The sequence below is a fragment of the Melanerpes formicivorus genome, unplaced genomic scaffold (genome assembly GCF_026170545.1).
Source record: "Melanerpes formicivorus ecotype bairdi unplaced genomic scaffold, bMelFor1.0.p_v2 SCAF_26, whole genome shotgun sequence".
Lineage (NCBI taxonomy): Eukaryota > Metazoa > Chordata > Aves > Piciformes > Picidae > Melanerpes > Melanerpes formicivorus.
The window spans coordinates 6,084,298-6,102,302 of record NW_027142378.1 but is presented as its reverse complement, the minus strand read 5'-3'; the positions used below and the strand labels follow the sequence as shown (position 1 = coordinate 6,102,302).

Sequence of the window (18,005 nt, the reverse complement as noted above, 5' to 3'; positions counted from 1 at the left end):
CCAGTTCATTTTAAATCTCCATTCATGTTGCTTTCTAGGAATAAAAGAAATATATTTCAAGCTTCTAAAATGTTTATATATATATATAAAAATAGTTCAGTAACATAGAATATTGGCTTATTTTAAGAAATTCAACATAATGATTTAATTTAAAATGTAGTTTCAAGCTGGTTGTGTCTGTCTGTCAAATACCATCTAACACTGTAGAGTTATTGAAAAGCTAGCTGCTTCCCCGAGCTTCTTACTGTAACAGACAAGGCAACAGAAGCAACACAGATGTAACCATAATCCTTCATACATGGTCCTATCATCCTAAAAAAAATAATACTTCAGACATTGAGGAACCAAGTTTTTAAATGTTCTTTGACTTTGTGTGTGCAGTATTGATTCTGAATTCATCTGCATGAAAAACTGAATGCAATCAACTTTAAGACTTAATCAGCTCCAGATGATATGTAGCAGAATTCATAGATGTAGAGTTCTTAGAGCTATCTTCAGAATTCATAGGTCTGTAGTTCATAGAGCTATCTTCAGTATCAGGTGAATCCATCTAAATACTGAAAATAATGTTCCTCACTTCAGGCTTGCTAAGACCTATAAACATCAAAAACATTTTTAAGTTTATCTGGGACTTCTTTTCCTAAGTTTTCCTAACCTGCTTTTCAGTTTCCCAGGAACTGTTCTGTTCTGATTGGATTACATATCAAGGGACTAACATACACCAATTTGCTCTCTGTTTTTTGGTTTAGATTCTCCTGTTTCTTCTCCTAAGACTCCTCTTTTATTAATTCCCAGGAGACCTATGGCTGTAATCCTGGCTACTTTTAACTTTCTCGCATTTTCATGCATGCCAGTCCAGAGACAATCAGGTGTATTTCTTTAGGTCTGTCACCCAGGAAAACAGAGTGTGAAGGTGGTATCTGGGGTAAACCTTACTGCAGAATGACTTTAATGTGGTGATGCAGTAACCTTTATTAAGTATAATAAGGACACTTACTATTTAAATACAAGTTTTTGATGAAAAAAATATACTAGGTTACAGAAGCTCAGAGCGGGTTTTGGAGAAAAATGGGGCATTATTGAATGTAAATACTGAAACAGAGTTTAATGATCTGATTATAGCACAAAATTGTTACATTGGAGGAATAATTAACCCCTCCTCCCCCACTTTTTTTTTTCCTCCTGGACCTACATTCCCACACAGTAGAATCTTCAGTACTGATATCTGCAGCATTCCTCCTGCTTTTGTAAGTGGCTTATGGCTACTCTTTCAAAGTACATTTTCATGCTGTATCTCAAGTCTTCTTGTCTTTTACTTGTCCACAGATTTTCAGAGCATATTCCAATAGCTCATAGCAATTCTTTTAGATCTTTAGTGTTATAATATCAAATGTCACAGTGTGAAAAGGGAAATAAAGCTTCTGCTAAGAATTTCTGTCTGCAGATTCTATTCTTATTATTATTTCTGAAAGAGAGACTCCTATTTCTTCCAGGCCTGCAGACTGGAGTCAGTTTCTAGAGGCAGCTTTTCACTCTCACTACTATCTGTGAGGTTCTAAAGTTGTAACTGTTGATGACAGTGACTTCGTTTGGGATAAGCCCCAAGCCTTTCAGTGGCCTCTTTGTCAAGGTTCTCACTCCTGTGCTGTTGAGTGCTGTTGTCAATTCTGTGTAAGAAACAGCCAAAATTATCTCAAGAAGCTTGGCTAAGTCAAATCAATTTCTTGTCCTGTAAAGCAGTTGAGTAAGTCTCTGTACTGTTAAGATAGTAGCATGACTATGATTCTACATCTCATTCATCTGTGAGATGAAAAAAATAGTATCTTGGGCCGCTCACCCTCGACCTGTGTGTAAAGATCTGACAGTCTGAAGCATCTAAATCCAGAGAGCTGGATGTGCAGTTTAAGTTTTAGTATTCCCCTGCTATCTTAAGGTGTAATGACATCATATTTTTAGTGAGACAGTTGATCTTGATAGGCCCATATCTTTATAAAAGTAAAATTCAGCAAATAGTAAAGAAACCAAACTGTTTTAAATAAACATTCCTCAGTGCATGAGTAGAGAAAAGAAACTCAGGCTGGCATAAGTCCCCTTGTATTATTATTGCACAGGGCAATGTGTTTGGGAAGGGAAGATTTGACATATATTTTTATTTTCAAACGTCATACTAATTTACATTACTCAGCCCTTTAACTGCCAAACTCTAAAAGTCCATTACACTACTGAAAGGAATGTACAAATTATCCCCTGGCACTTCAGGCAGGAGCTTTACATATATGCTGTTATTCTATCAGCCAGCTAGCTGCACGATTCTATTAAGGAGTAAGTGGGAAAATTATATTGCCTGCAAACTAATTGTACAGAAGACTCTGAAATAAGTAATCAGTGCCCAGTCCTTTCTGAAAACCAGCCAGAAGATATTATAAATTGCTCGATCAGTCTTGTCAGCCCAGTTAAAAGACTCAGAGCTGCCGTGTTGATTTTGTTCACTGTATAACACGGCAACCTCTCCAACTGTTGACAGGACTGGGCAAACTCAACTTATACTCTTCCTGGCTGTTCAGTTTCAGCCTCTAGCATTATCACAGTATATTAGAGGTTAGAAGGGACCTCCAGAGATCATTGGGTCGATCCCCCCTGCCAAAGCAGGATCACTTAGGGTAGACCGCACAGGACTGCATCCAGATGGGTTTTACAAGTCTTCAGAGAAGGAGACTCCACAACCTCCCTGGGCAGCCTGCTCCAGGGCTCTGTCACCCTTGCTGTAAAGAAGTTTCTCCTCATGTTGAGGTGAAATCTTCTATGTTCAAGCGTGAACCCGTTGTTCCTTGTCTTATTCCTGTGCACCACTGAAAAGAGCTTGGCCCCATCCACTTGACACCCACTCCTCAGATATTTATACACATTGATGAGATCCCCTCTCAGTCTTCTCTTCTCAAGACTAAATAGCCCCAGGGATCTCAGTCTCTCTTCATAGGGGAGGTACTCAAGTCCCCTAATCATCCTCGTGGCGCTCTGTTGGGTTCTCTCCAGCAGTTCTCTGTCTTTCTTGAACTGGGGAGCCCAAAACTGTACACAGTATTCCAGGTGTGGTCTCACCAGGGCAGAGTAGAGAGGTAGAAGGACTTCCCTAGACCTGCTGGACACACACTTCTTGAAGCATCCCAGGATACCATTGGCTCTCTTTGCCACAAGGGCACATTGTTCTATGGAGAACTTGCTGTCCATCAGCACTCCAAGGTCTTTCTCCATGGAGCTGCTTTCTAGCAGGGCAGCCTCTAACCTGTCCTGGTGCATGTTGTTATTCCTCCCCACTGCATTATGCAGTGGACAAGTTAAATGATACAGCTTCTTTCTTAATCTTCCTCAATGAAATAAAATGCAGATCTGAGCATCTTGAATGCATGTAGTGTACCTATGAAACTGTACAGATTTCCAAACACTTACTGCAATAATTTCTGGGGTTTTGCATTTAGTGTGTAGAAGTAAATAAGAATTTATGAGAGCTCTAATGACCTCCAGTGTGCAGTAAATACAGGTTTCTCCTGAAAACATATCCACTAATATTTACAGTGCTAGTTAAAATGCATTTTGAGTATGGCACATATCCAGGTCTATTGCAAAACTCCATGAGTGGGATGTTGGGTTTTTTGTTGGCTTTTTTTGTGTTTTGTTTAGTTCTGTTGGTTTGGTTTGGTTAAGGAAAGCTTATTGACAGAAATGAAGTCTACTGTGGGGATATTTGGGAAAATAATGCTTTCATACGTGAAGTGGTGGCAAAATGGAAGTTTTCTTGAACCTGTGTGTGGTTTAGCCATACTCTAAAATGCTAGAGCATTTCAAGGAAAGCATTTATGGCCATTGATAAGATGTGGATCTCTGCTGCACCAAATTAGATCCAGTTGCTCCAACTTCACCAAGTTCATTGGAGGAACTCTTTCCAAGGTGTTCCAAGTTTATTTTCTCACATCACAAAATAAGACCGAACACCTGCTGCAAAATATAATTAATTAAAGTAAAGCAGTCTAAATGGATAGATGATTCCCCCTTTTAAGCTAAAGTGCTGGATTCAAAGTGATTAGAATAGTAGCTCATTTTAGAGTTCTTTAGATGGCAAAAATTAGCAGGAAACACATTGCATTGTGTGGAGTGTGCTGCACACTACAGCCCCTTGCTGTGTTTAACAGGATTCTTCACCAAACTGAAATGTCAGAGTATGACTAAGACGTGTCTACTTATGGAAGGAAACTATCTTGTTTATATTCTTTTTGGTTTTGAATATTACTTTTTGGCATTGACATCTGTACCTTTGTCAGCTGTGCCTTTGCAGAAGGGCTCTGGCTGTAGTGGGAGCACTCCATTTGCCTTGGCACAAAGATTTGCTGCTTGAAGTTCTATGTCGTAATCTTGATCTTGGTTTTGATCAAGATCATTTCTGACCTTCTGCAAAGATATCTTTGATCTTCTGCAAAGCATTCCTGATTCCCTCTTTCTTTTTTTTTTTTTTTTAATAGAGATGGTAATACATTTGATACTATAATATGTTGAAGTTAATTAGATACAATTTGTGAAAGGCTTTGAAGATCTCTCTCTGTGTAGTGGTTGTGCCTCACTAAGAATGCATCATTAGAATATGAGAGGATGATGTGAATCTTGTTTTTTAAGCTTGCTCTTACCATCCTTTCCTATATATCCTTCCAGAAATGTTATTTCCTAACTTTGCTAATGCCTATCAGAAAGAAGTTTTGCAGAACCTATTGTGCTAAATTTCTTACCTACTGGATCCTTCAGTTTGCAAAATAGCTTTCTTCTCAGGGGCTGAGGTGTGGGTAGAGGGCTAAAGTGAAGATTTGAGTTTTGTCAACAAGATCCATTAGCATTCAGACATACTAGGATCTGTTTTACTTGCCAGCATTGCTAAGTGAGTCATGCAGCAGTGTTCAGGAGGAAGAAAGCTCACAAAGGCCTGAAAGGATTGTGCAAAGTATGCTGGTTGTACTGGCAGAATATACATGCACCTTGCAGACCTCCTTTATCATAAATACTTAACCAATTTTCAATAGATGTAAGTGGTTTAAGTATTAGTTCCTGTTGAATTAGCAGTTGCTGAGCATTTGAGTCTTTGTGCAATCCTGCAATCCACTAATGTGATATTTAATGAGGAGACATCAGTCTGGAGAAAGGTAGTCAATATAAATCAGTGTTTACAAAGTGTGATTAACTCTGAAATATTTCATCAATGCTGTGGTCCCAGGCAGACTGTATGCTAATTATCAGAACCTGCACATGTTTCAGGGGACTTTGATGGACCCTGAGTGCAGCAAACATGGAGCAGCAAAATTGCAATTATGCTCGGACTGTCTCTGATGACAATTTATGCATTTGGTGTGATGACCTCTTGCTTCCCAAGAGGGCAATAAACAGAATGCATTTTCATTAAGATACTAATGCACTTAATCACAGGGGGAAAGGGTTAGAAAATAAAGAAATACCTTTAAAGCAAGATGTGACAGGCTGATGGGGAAGATACTTTATTTAAAAGTCAGTTTCCTGGTGAAACTTCTGACTGCTGCAAAGTCTGTCATACTGAATGTAGTCATGGGCAACAGGATGCACTGCTGGGCAGGTGAATAAGCTGAGCTAAGCTGTTTTATGAGAAGTACAGTGGTACTAGGGCAGAGGAGAACAGATGTTCTCCCATTTGGACTTGGTTACCTAAAGATGTGATTTTAAAAAATAGAAAGCAGATTACCCATATATGTATTTTGTCCATTCATTTTCAGACTTTTAAAAATTGTTTTTGAGGATAGATATGTCCTGAGCGGTATCAAAACAACAACAAAAAAATTGAGACACTGCTTTACTCAGAAGAGTTCACATTTAAGGATCTAGCTGGTTCCAGGCCTTAAGGGGAGCTGGGAGTGGCAGAGGCAAGCACCTCCCAATTTTCCTTAATTCTGACAACTTCCTATGAATGATCTTGTTTTGATACCTCTCAGTACAAGAACTCTCTTTATAGAGAGAAGGCTGAGAGATCTGACCTGGGAGCAGCAGAATGTACTAGATATGGTGGTAGGAGCTGGTGAGCCTTGCTGGAAGGAGAAAGGTGAAGCTCTGTTGGACCTGTTAAAACTGATTGTTTAAAAAAACACACACTCTCTTTTTTGGTATTCTAAACAGAGAAGGACTGATTAAATAGGTGGGAAAGAAAGGAAATGAGGAGCACTTAGGCTAGGAGCCTAAGCATGTGGCTTGGTAGAGACAATAAATGACAAAATTTCTTCCTTCTACCAGCAGCAAAAACCTACATGTAGGATTTTACAAAGGGCCATGTATGGAGCCAGACACAGACTCACAATAATTGGGGTTTTGTGTATATCTATCTCTATTTTTATTTATTTATTCATATATAGCTGTCTTGATGTAAAAAAGAATTCAAAAAACCTCATCCTTTAACTCGGCTTTTAATTTTTATTTGAAAGGTGTTTCCTGTCAATAGCACTGCTCAATATTCCCAAATTAAACATAACAGCAATTGTGTGAGTGCCTCGTAAATCCATTGTGTTGGTCAGTCAGCAGTGCTGAATCCTCTGTACTTCTGTTACAGGTAACATAGAATACAGCTGCCCAGCAACGAATGAATGTGAAATCACAAAGCGCAGACGCAAGTCCTGCCAAGCCTGCCGCTTCATGAAGTGTCTAAAAGTTGGCATGCTGAAAGAAGGTAAGACTGTCAATATGCATCTCTCTGCAAACACATGCAACAATTGTAGGGCAATCAGGAATGAAGAGAGAGCGGTGAGTGTTCTAATCAGCTGTTGTAAAGGCAATGTTCATGCATACTTGCCTTTCCTGACAGTCTCTTTCTGAGCTATGGAATTACATCTACATAGAGTTCTTCTCTGAAATATTCCTAACTATGTGTAGTACAGCAAAATGTACCTCAAGCATTCACTCTCCTGCTGTAGGTAACTAATAGAACAATCATAGTTTCATTCATTCAGGGTTGGAAGGGACCACAAGGATCAGCTAGTTCCAACCCCCCACCATGGGCAGGGACACCCCACACTAGATCAGGCTGGACAGAGCCTCATCCAGCCTGCTCTTAAACACCCCCAGGGACGGGGCCTCGACCACCTCCCTGGACAACACATTCCAGGGTCTCACCACTCTCATGGTGAAGAACCTCCTCCTCACATCTAGCCTGAATCTCCCCACCTCCAGCTTCATTCCATTCCCCCTAGTCCTATCACTACCTGAGATCCTGAGAAGTCCTTCCCCAGCCTTCCTGTAGGCCCCCTTCAGATACTGGAAGGCCACAATTAGGTCACCTCGGAGCCTTCTCTTCTGCAGACTGAACAGCCCCAACTCCCTCAGTCTGTCCTCATAGGAGAGGTGCTATCATCAGAATATATCCTCTCATTTCTCTTAACACTTTAGCATCATGAACTCTCAGAGATTTCTTTCCTCTGTTCCTTATCCACTGTTACTCTGTCCCAGCAGAAACACACTGTGCCTTCTTTTACCTATTTTTACTCAACTTTTCATTGTATCAGGACAAATTAAAAAGGGTTACTTCTCAATTAAACAAGTATAAATATAAAGTATGTCTACTGAAGTTACTCTAACTACACTGGAGTAAATATTGGTGTACCAAAGATTAGAATTCACCTTTTTTTCTTTAAAAAGCATGTGAGAGCCTTTGCCCCTCACTGTAAGTATATGTTGAGTGTTTTAATTCTTCAGTTATGTTTAAAAGATACTCAATAACAGGTAAATATAAGAAAATGTCTCCAAGAAACAGTACTATCTCACTTGGAACCTAATTCATCTATGTTCACATTTAATAAATGTTTATAAATATCTGAGGGATGGAGCTCAGGAGTGAGGGGCCAGGATCTTCTCGCTTGTTCTCTGTGATAGAATGAGGAGCAGTGGATGTAAACTGCAGCATAGGAGGTTCTACCTCAACAGAAGAGGGAACTTCCTCACTGGAAGAGACTCTGCAGAGAGGTTGTGGAGTCTCCTTCTGTGGAGACTTTCAAGGCCCATCTGGATATGTTCCTCTGTGACCTGAGCTAGATTGTATGGTCCTGCTCTGGCAGGGGGGGTTGGACTTGATGATCTCTTTGGGTCACTTCCAACCCCTGACATCCTGTGATCCCATGTTACAGAAAGAAGCAATTCCTTAAGTCTTAGTCTCCATCTATTCACTTCTGTTGATGTTAATGTATATGCAAACCCACATTTTTATGTGCCATATATGCATAATTACCATAGTGCACTGTTGCCACCAAGAAGGAGTAACAGAAGATGTCATGGACTTCTGAGCCAGGCAACCTTTTGAAATAAAATGAGTGAAATGTTTGCTGAATACTGTCTCAAGTGGAGAGTACTTCGTGTTAAGCAGCCACTTAAAACAGTCCCGTGCAGTTGCGCTTTGTCAGTTCTTAAAAAGTCAGCTTTAAGAGACAGTTGATTTTTGCAAGTTGTTTCATGTTAATTTAAAACAAGTTTAAGTATACAGCTATCAAAGTAAAATCCAAGAACAGCACAGAGCATTGGAGAGATAATAGACAAATTAGGCCTATCACGCACCTACAGACATATTCTTATTGGATTATACTTGCTAAGAATAAACCTTGTTCTGTGCAACTGCTTTGGCAGATGCTATGATCCTGTGAGCCAAATCCTGCTGTCCTTAGTCTTACTTGAGCAAAACTCCTGTCAGATTCAATGGGGATTTTGCCTCAGTAAGAATGGCAGGATTTGACCCTCTCTTCCAGTGGTAATGAGTGGGTTCTTGCCAAAATCCTCATATAACTGACCACTAGGAGCAGTTACTTAATGGTTGAAATATGATGCTTAGACAAACTGTAGAAAGAAAGAAATATCTGAGGATGGCACCCTTTGAAAAAAGTACTGTGCTTCTTCATATCTTTTTAAGTAAATTAAGATCCTGTATCACTAGTAACCAAATACACTGATACATTGGGCAACTTATTTGGAAACAAAACAGTTCTATCAGGGGTACACACAGGGGAACTGATTTAGACCAGTTCCTTTCGAATGTTGAGGGTACCATTACACATCCTTTAACATACATGTTTAAAAATCTATTCTGTGTGCAGCTTCTGGACTGTGTGAGGAGTTGGTATTTCTGCAAATTAGTAAGTATTGCGGCTACCAAAATGGTGCACAGAAATTGTGCATTTTACTCGTTAGACAATTCAGATACACACTGCAAATCAGCTTTTTTCCATGCATGATCATTGTCCATGGATGCAGATCAATCCCACAAGTTTTCTTAATCAGAATTTCATAAATTGTCTTCCCTTAAAGTACATACCTTGTCCTGAAAGTTCTGCAATGACAAAATAATTCTTTTGAAAAGAAGGTTCCTTTGTTAGCCTCACTCCTGGCACATCATAGTTCTCCTGCTCTCACTGTATATTTTTCTGTTGAAACACAGTAAGACTTTTCCTTCTATTTAATTATTGAGCCTTTTCATCTAGGGCAGAGTTGACTTGCCTTTTTTTCAAGTACTACATATCTACTACCTAACAGGAAAACTTAAAAGAACTAGAACCCATGTGGGCATTTTGTTTTCTTTTCCACTTTAGTGGCCACTTTTACTTTTGAAACTATACTGATTCCTTTTAGGACTGTCCTTGGAAAGGAGAATTTTGGGTATTTTTCTGTTGTTGGAAGGTAGTTTTGGAGGCAGGTGCTGTTGTTTTTTATCTATGGGAAAGTCTGGACCTGAGTTTTTGGCTCTCACCACATCCTTTATGCACAGAATGAAGATGATAGAGTTATTTCATGTGTGGAGTAGTGTAAATTTATTGATTAGCAGGGACTTAAACTGAGCTGAAATAATTCCTGTTGTATCTTAAATGTTTCTTTATGTACAGACAAGGATTTCAGTCCTGTGCAGCATGTCAGAGATCATGCTGCAGTAAATCTATTCAAATGTAAACCTGTTCAATTCAATTACCAGTTGATAATAAAATTTGCTGCAGCAGCCTCCACGTTTGTCACAGCAGTCTCTACATGCTGATGGCACAGCATGCCTGGAAATTGACAGCCTAAATCTATTTACAAAAAAAATTTAGTCGCAGACCTGAAATAAAATCAAGTTTAAGCAGCTTTGAGAGGAGCATCATACTCTTTACAAGAACTTCTGCACATTCTGCCAGTGTTCATCTTCTCCAGAAACCTTATCCTATTAGTGGGGATTTTTTTCTTGTAGACATTTTGCTTATACAATTTGAAAATACAATTATAAGTGAAACAATTATCAGACATTGTGCTTCTCTTCACATTTGCAAAGAGTTTATGGCATTGCCATTTTTTGAATTGTCATATGAAAATCATCATAAAAAACTGATCTTTTTCCAGGCACTGAGTTTTGTGTTAGCTTTTAGCTTAAAGCAAATACATAGGGTGACTTCTCTTACGACAGCTGCATGTTATATCATTATTGTGGAAGGTAAGAGTGCTTTTCACCCAGCATATCTGCAAGAGACCTAGTGTTAGACTTTTGGGGCCATGTCTCGGGGTCAGACCTTGGGAGGGAGTTGGATTTCTGGTCACATGTAATACAGAATAGAGTGGGGAATTTCTGTACATATTCTCTAGATCAAGATTCTTACCAGTTTATAAATCATGGGGCAGAAGCTAAAACTGTAAATCTGTGTAAGTTGATATGGGAAATCATAGGTAATGTAATGTGATGGTTTTTTTATTGGTAGTCAAACTAGTTGACTACTTTTAGTCTTCCATTAGTACTATATGTCTTTTAATACTATCTATGAGACTACTTACTAGCAGGTGTCTGTGACAGAAGATATTACTCCAAGTTTATTGTACCACAGATCTTGCTCAGAATAGCTGTCTGTGTGAAATAATTACTCTGGAGTAATTATGCTAAAACAGAATTACTTTCCATTTCAGATCCAATGTTCATATAACTATTTTTCCAAGATGTTATTCCATATGTTTCAATTTTCTCCATGGAGACAAAGCCATAGCTGCTGTTTTATCTGTCCCTGTGTTGTAACAAGGTTAAAAATTAAAGTTCAGAGGGGAATCTATTGAGTGGCACTAACACAGCTTTCAGACCATCTGAAATATTGCATCCTCAGCTCTCACAGTTCTTAGCAGTGCTAGTTCATACTTCTTACAGGACTGTTGACACCATAACATCTCCCCCATATCTCTCATCTCTCATATCTGGATGTTTTCAGAATTTTCTATGGGTTGTTTGTAGTGGGTGAAGTTCCTGAGTGGGTGACACATAAGGAAACAAATTTATTTGAAAAATAAATTATACCATAATGAAATGGCAGGAAATTTGGCTTGATTCACATAAGTATGTTTTCATTTTCCTTATGAATGGATGACCTTTACAAATTAGCACCAGTCACTTTGTACCCAGTTAGAACAGACAGCAGGACAGAATTTCAGCTTACTTGGTCCAGCTATAAAAAATGGGTGGCCACATCCTCCCAAAGTATTGATGGAAACTGGTACAGTTACTAGAGACTGCTGTCCATTTGGCGAGTTTAGCAACCTGTGCCATGGGGAAATCAGCACTATAACTTTTCACGTCCATGAATGTTTAGTATTGCTGGTATGCTAGTCATCATTTGGGCTCTGAAAAATGCATAGAAACTCGCCAAGCTTGTCATCTGGCAATGCTGACATTAGTGTAACCCTTCCCATCATAGTAGTACAGTTAGCATGTTGTACACTGAGTAGCCCTTAACACTTCACATTCATTATTTAGGGTGTTTTTTTCTTTTTCTTTTAAAGCTCAGCATCTCTAGGGCGGTGGTCAGAACCTGGCTTGTGTGTAAAGAAATCCTGTAGTTTTAAGTTCTTCCCTTCAGCACTGATCTTAATAAAAACAATTGCTGACATTTTTTAAAACGTTGGAACATTTTAGATGGTCACATGTAATCAACCAGAAGGTTATTACACATTAGTTAAATTTGGTTTAGCGTGCTAAAATTTGGGTTCTCTGAAGTGTTTCAGCCTCAGACTTAATTCAAATATAAGAATGCATTTTGAAATGAGGTATGTGTTTTTTAAAGCATAAATTACTGCGTTTATTATGCAAAGATTACCATATAAACATCTTTGTCTTGTGTTAATCAGCAGATCGGATTAAATTATCATATTGATCCTTTCTGGTTTGGACAATCTATGAAAATGAATCTAAATACAGCCAGGAGAACAGGCAGCTTGAGTTGACTCTTACATAAAGAGATGCATGAGATGCACAGAAGCAGATTAATGGATTCTTTCTCAGAATGATAAATAAAACTAAGCAATCTTCTTTATAACTAAAAATGTGTTATCACCTGTGTTTTGAGGCTGGTGAAAAAGCCTGCTTAATAGCATTCCTCCTAACAACATCTCCTTTGAAGAGGCCTGTGCATAAGACATTGTCAAGGTAAATTTCTCTCACAAGTCTAATACCATTAGTCTGCCAAGAAGAAAACAGGAATTATTGTGGAGGAAGTTTTAGTTTCTGCTGCCTTCAGAAATTAGAACGACGGAAAGGAGAAAGCATTAATGGCATTCAAAGAAAATATTTCTGTACAGAATGACAGTTAATAGAGCAGCATTGACCTCGGTGATATTTCTTCTGCTCTCTATTGTAATATTACACTTAAGGAGCTCCTTCATTAATGCAGGATATTAAACACATCTTCAGCTTTATAACATCAAGAGATAACAGTGCATCTTCTGCTGAAGTGTTTTCTGAATATCAGCTCTTCCCCATGTTTCAATGTCTTACAAGGAAGTTTGGTTTCCATTGCAATCCTCTTCTCTCCTTTCCCCCTTCCTTCCCATCCTCTTATTTAATCTTTTTATTCTCTCACATGTTCCAGTTCTACACTTTTCTGCCCTCCCAACTTCTCCCCTTCCTTCAGTTTCTCCTTTCTCCTGTCTTTTTTTTTCTCCTTCCCTTCTTTTCTTTCTCTGTTCCCATTTGCTCTCCTTTTCTTTCTTCCAGTCAAAATGTGCTTGATTTTAATATATATACTGGGGCCTGTTAAATCTCCTAGGTAACAACAGAATCTAATCTCTAACTGTTGTTGGTGTCCATAAGTAGGCTTCTTTCCTCCTAACCAAAATGTGTCCTGATAGCCCAATTCACACATTAGAACTGACAGCCCAATTTGTCTGCCCTAAAACATGGTTCATGACTATCCAGTCGCTGTAACTGATGAGGAAGGACAAACTGTTCAAGTGCAGGTTAGCGTTTATAGTGAGCTCAAGCAACTAGCATTTCTGTTTGTCCATTAAAAAATACTCTAGAAAATTCACATATTGGAGATGTGGTTATTCTTTCTGGATTTAGAAATCACCTGACAATACCTACAGCTAAGACCAGCTGTCAGCTTCCTGAGAAGTTCTCACAGTGCTTGTATTGCAGTATTGTGCTCCTCTGGTTTATCTGCTGCCTCTGAGCAGTTTTTGGTCCTCATAAACACACTGGGAATGAAACAGAGAAGTCTCAGCAATTTGGCACACTTAGTCCTTTAACAAAATTTCTTTCTTTCTGAATACGATTTCTTTCTGCAGTTGTCCCTTTATGCATATACTCCATTCTCATTAAAAAGGTGGTATGAGTTGAATGTAGAGAAAGCAGTATGTAATTTTTTTGTCTGTGTTCGAGAATTATTTAGGTTTCCTGACTTTCCACAGGCCTGTGAATGTACTTTTGTGATGTTAGCGTCTGCAGATCTGGGGTCAAAGCTGTTCACTGGCTCACTCATCTGCAGCTTCCTTGAGATTAGATCTTTGGGCTTGATTCTACTCCTACAGTTGTCACTGGTGAGACAGTGTCTGCAGCTGTTTGCATGGTCAGGGAAGCATCAGTGAAGAGTGCATTCGGACTACAGTTGCTTTGTACTTTTGGTATTAAAAGTAGTGAATTAGCAAGATTTTCAATGGGATTAAAATCTACACTATTTTTCTTAGTGCCATACTCTACCTCTTACTTTAGGTCAGAATTGGAAGGAATAGGTTCTATAGATTCACAGATCTACTTAAATTGAAATACCATTAAAAAAAATCACTTTATGATGAGAAAATATTAGTATAGTTTGAGGTTGTTCACTGGACATCTTCATTTGTCATATTTCTTCTTTTGATCCTAAAATAAGGAAGCAATACTTCTCTAATTTTCCAAAAAAGAAAAGAAAGGGTATTTAGTGGATTTAGCCCCTGTGAACATTTGCTTATGCACTGGAAGTACAGTGACAGCAATATAAGTGATAAGGGAAGGCAGGGGTAAGTCTGAAGGATGTAGGACTGTGTATGATATGGCATCTTTTCCCATGAGCTCCCAGACAAATAGCTGCCTTTCATTCTCGGTCTCTGCCACCCATAAACACATACATCAATATGGCACTGCCATTTATTGCAGAGTGCTTGAATTCTTATCCATGGGTCCTGCCCCATATTAAATAGGAGTCATTTTGTAAAGAGTGTCATTAATGGCATTTGTATTCTTTACTTTTCTCTGTTTCTGCTGTGCAGATATTTGCACATTACCTGCTTGAGTGCAGTAGGTTTAGCATCTCATACAGAAGGTGGCATGTATGCATATCTCTAAAATGCCATATTGCAGTCCACCCCTTCTTGTAGTTTACTTAGGCCTTACTTGGGCAGCACTTGCATCTCCTTAATAAGACCTTCACTTTGCAAAATCTTAGTGGAAATGACAAGATGTGTGTTAAAATTATTTGTGGTGATGCGCTGAAAGGATGTAGGTGCTCCTAAATAGAACGTATGTGGCAGCTGTACAGGCAGACTGCTTCAGATGGACTTAACACTGAAGAGCTTCGAGGTTCAGGAACTCTCATGGGCCTCATCACTCAGCCAAAGAAATAAGCATGTAGAGAAGCACTAAAAGTACCTCTGACCTCATATGATGCTATCCTTCTTCTACAGCTCTGCTGGCCTACAAAAAAAATGGCCAAATCAGCGTAGTTTCATGAGACATTAATGTAACTACGCCACAGTCTTCTCTCTGGTCAGTCATACCCTTTTTTAAGCTGGAGGTGTTTTTACCCATGGTGAATCTTTGTCACCTCTGTTCACTGAGTTACTGTGTGAGGCTGGAATATGGTTTCATTTGCAGCTTGCAATGTGGCTCTTGTGGTTGGAAGTCAACAAGCTGACATCTGAAATAAATGTCGTCTTCAGCAGCGAATTAGCTATTAGCTCATTAGCCATTCTAGTAATAGATCTCATCTAATCAGCCTTTTAAAAAAATTCCTTTCTTTTTCTTTTCTTTGAGTATTTATATGACAGAAATGGGAAACTATGGGGGTAGTCTGTTTCCCTCATAATGGTGATTTAATATAGCTATTAATCTTTATAAATGAAAAACAGCTTTATTTTAAGCCTCAATAGTCTTTTATTAGATTAATGATTCTGGAGAAAGTCAAACACAAGCTATGTTTAATATATGCACCTACTGAATCTATCAATATTTTCTTGTTTGCTCTTTATTGTTCCAACAAACTTAATATATTTATCTATTTTTCTCTTCATAAGCATCTGGTTTTACTTCTTGGGATCATCCGGTATAACACTAGATGTCAATTTGATTTACAGTTTTAGCAAAACTGTAGATCCAAAATCAACACTGTACAACTTGCTTACATAGGATCTGATTGCAGTCCATGTTAAAGCAGTTAATTATTAAAATAGTTAACTTATAAAAATAAAAACACTCTCTAAAGGAAAGTCTGCGTGATACCATTCTATAATCAGCTTAACTCCAGTCTGCACCCTCAGTTGCAGAATTCTTGGTGTGCTGTATGTTTTGCAGCAAAACTGCTTGACTAACAAGAGAGAATGTTGGGAACTTGCTGCATGCTGAGCACAGGCACACCCTAGGAATCAAGAAATAATAAAAGACCAACATCCTAGTCTTTTGTCTTGTTCTTTTCTTTCCTTTTTCTAGCCAAGAGGTAGCCCATACGGCAGTGCTGTTCTGGGTATTTTTAGTCAACCATATCAAAATTATTTATTGCATCACCACTGTTCTTTGTCTCTTTCTAATACTCCTTGTCGGTCCGCTGGGTGGCTGACTGAAGAAAGGCTTTCCACACAGGCCCAGTCTTTCGTTGTGGTCTGAATCAATCAGCAGATTGGTCTTATATCATTTGTTAAACAGTTGTACAGCCACATGTTGCTTTTCATGACAGCTTGCCAGATTCGGTTTACAATGGTGTCCAGTGTCTACATTTTCTGAGTGCTATCTCATTTTGTATTCACTGGGATTCAATGGAAGCTTAAAAAACAGCCACCTTAGATGTCATGTGTTCAGTCTCAAGGGTTATCCACTGAAACGTGGGAAAAGGAATGTGTTTATCATAAGTCACTGGAACTACTGCACTTGTGAATAGTTTGTGGAATCAGTCGAGATAAGGTGATGTAAAAGATGCATAAATATACTTTGGATCCAAATTGAGAGTACCTGCTTGTGATTACTGATGTTAGGAGAGGTCTTGCTCCAAGCCGATTTTTAAGTTTCAAAGCCATTTACCAGTTTCCCTATTAAACAATTAATGAACACTTTTAAGTCTCCAATTACATGACAAGTTAAAATGCTAAATAACAAAGCAGGAAAATGGCTGTTTACCTTTAAAAAGATGTTTTAAAATACCATTTTAAATGTATTGTTCTTGTGAAATTTTGCTCAAAGATACACTAGTATGCGAATTTGTACCTCAGGTGAAGGATCATGCTGAGAAGGGAAGCTCTGAGTGTAATGATCTCATTATAAAGGCTCCTCTTTTTCAGTAGCTCTCTAGAGTATCACCTCAAAATACAAATCTCTGGTGGTATTTCAATCAAAAAGAGAAGTTGGAACACCTTTGAGTCTGATGTACACAAGCGTAGTCTTTGCTAATGCTTTTTGTCTGACAGAGAGTGTGCCACATGCCCAATTGCTGGGTTTTATGTGAGATGCAAAAGAACACAGCAATCAGAAAACAAAGCCACAGAGTAGCTAAGATGACATAAGATTCTTCTTTTTCTCCTTTTCTCTCATTTTCGTGATTTCCTATTCTTTTCCCTCTTCATACCACAACTGTGGTATTAGAAGAATGCTGATGAGAAAAGAGTTGCTGCAAGCATGGATCCTCCAGGCAGTCTTTTTCTGGCCAGGTGGGAGAGGGAATCATTAATTTCTTGAGGTTCTCATTACCTGACCTCCACTGTTTTGTGAGTACTAGTCAGGCTGACTGAATGTATTTCCTCCCGGGCATCCTGGTATTACAGGAGAAACCCACACTGGCAAGATACTTCAGCTCATCTCTAATTAAAATACTTGTTATGAAGTATTCTTAAACACGGCTGCTTAATGAAGTTAGAAAAAGCATTTGGATGCAGAATGTGAAAGCTTCAAACATTGGACTCCCTCTCTAGGGACATGTGTGCAATCAGAAAGCGTTCTGAATGTTAGCAATCCATCCCGTTTTGTTCCCGTTTGTTTTCTCTAATTTTCTGCCTTTTTTAATACTGGTTAGCTGAAATAAGTCCTCTTTCCCTCCTCTCCACAGTTCCCTCCCCCTTTATGGAATAGCCCATGACACGTGCCTGTAAAGTGGCTTCTTGGGAATTTGCAAGTCTTTGAATGTGTTATCTGATTAAAGGGATGTATGTGTCTTTAATTCTCATCTGCAGTTCCACCTTTGACCCCATCTGTTAAAGTGGAAAGCAGTTGAGAGTCAGCAAAGTCCCAGATTCAACCCAGATAACCTGCAGTGTGCACATTTGAATGCTTTAACTCTTTGGCTGCCCCTGAAAACTACATACTTAATTAAGTGACAGGTTTGCGCAGAAAATGTGGTGGTTTTGACATGAGGCAGGTGACTTTTCTGGTTTTGTTAATATCCTTAAGTAAGGATAATTTAGTTCTGGCTTCACCTTTTGTATTAAAAATTAATAAACATACAGTTGAGTGACAC

The 18,005-nt window shown here is 38.7% G+C and overlaps 1 protein-coding gene across 16 annotated transcripts in view; it reads left to right on the top strand.

Annotated features, from left to right (window-relative positions):
- Positions 1–18,005, top strand: part of ESRRG (estrogen related receptor gamma) — a 412,693-nt gene that overhangs the window by 289,632 nt on the left and 105,056 nt on the right. For all 16 annotated transcript variants that reach the window (XM_068153480.1, XM_068153478.1, XM_068153479.1 and 13 more), the window contains one exon: positions 6,608–6,724. In XM_068153480.1, the coding sequence (XP_068009581.1) occupies positions 6,608–6,724 (117 nt within the window). The remainder of the gene's footprint in view (positions 1–6,607; positions 6,725–18,005) is intronic.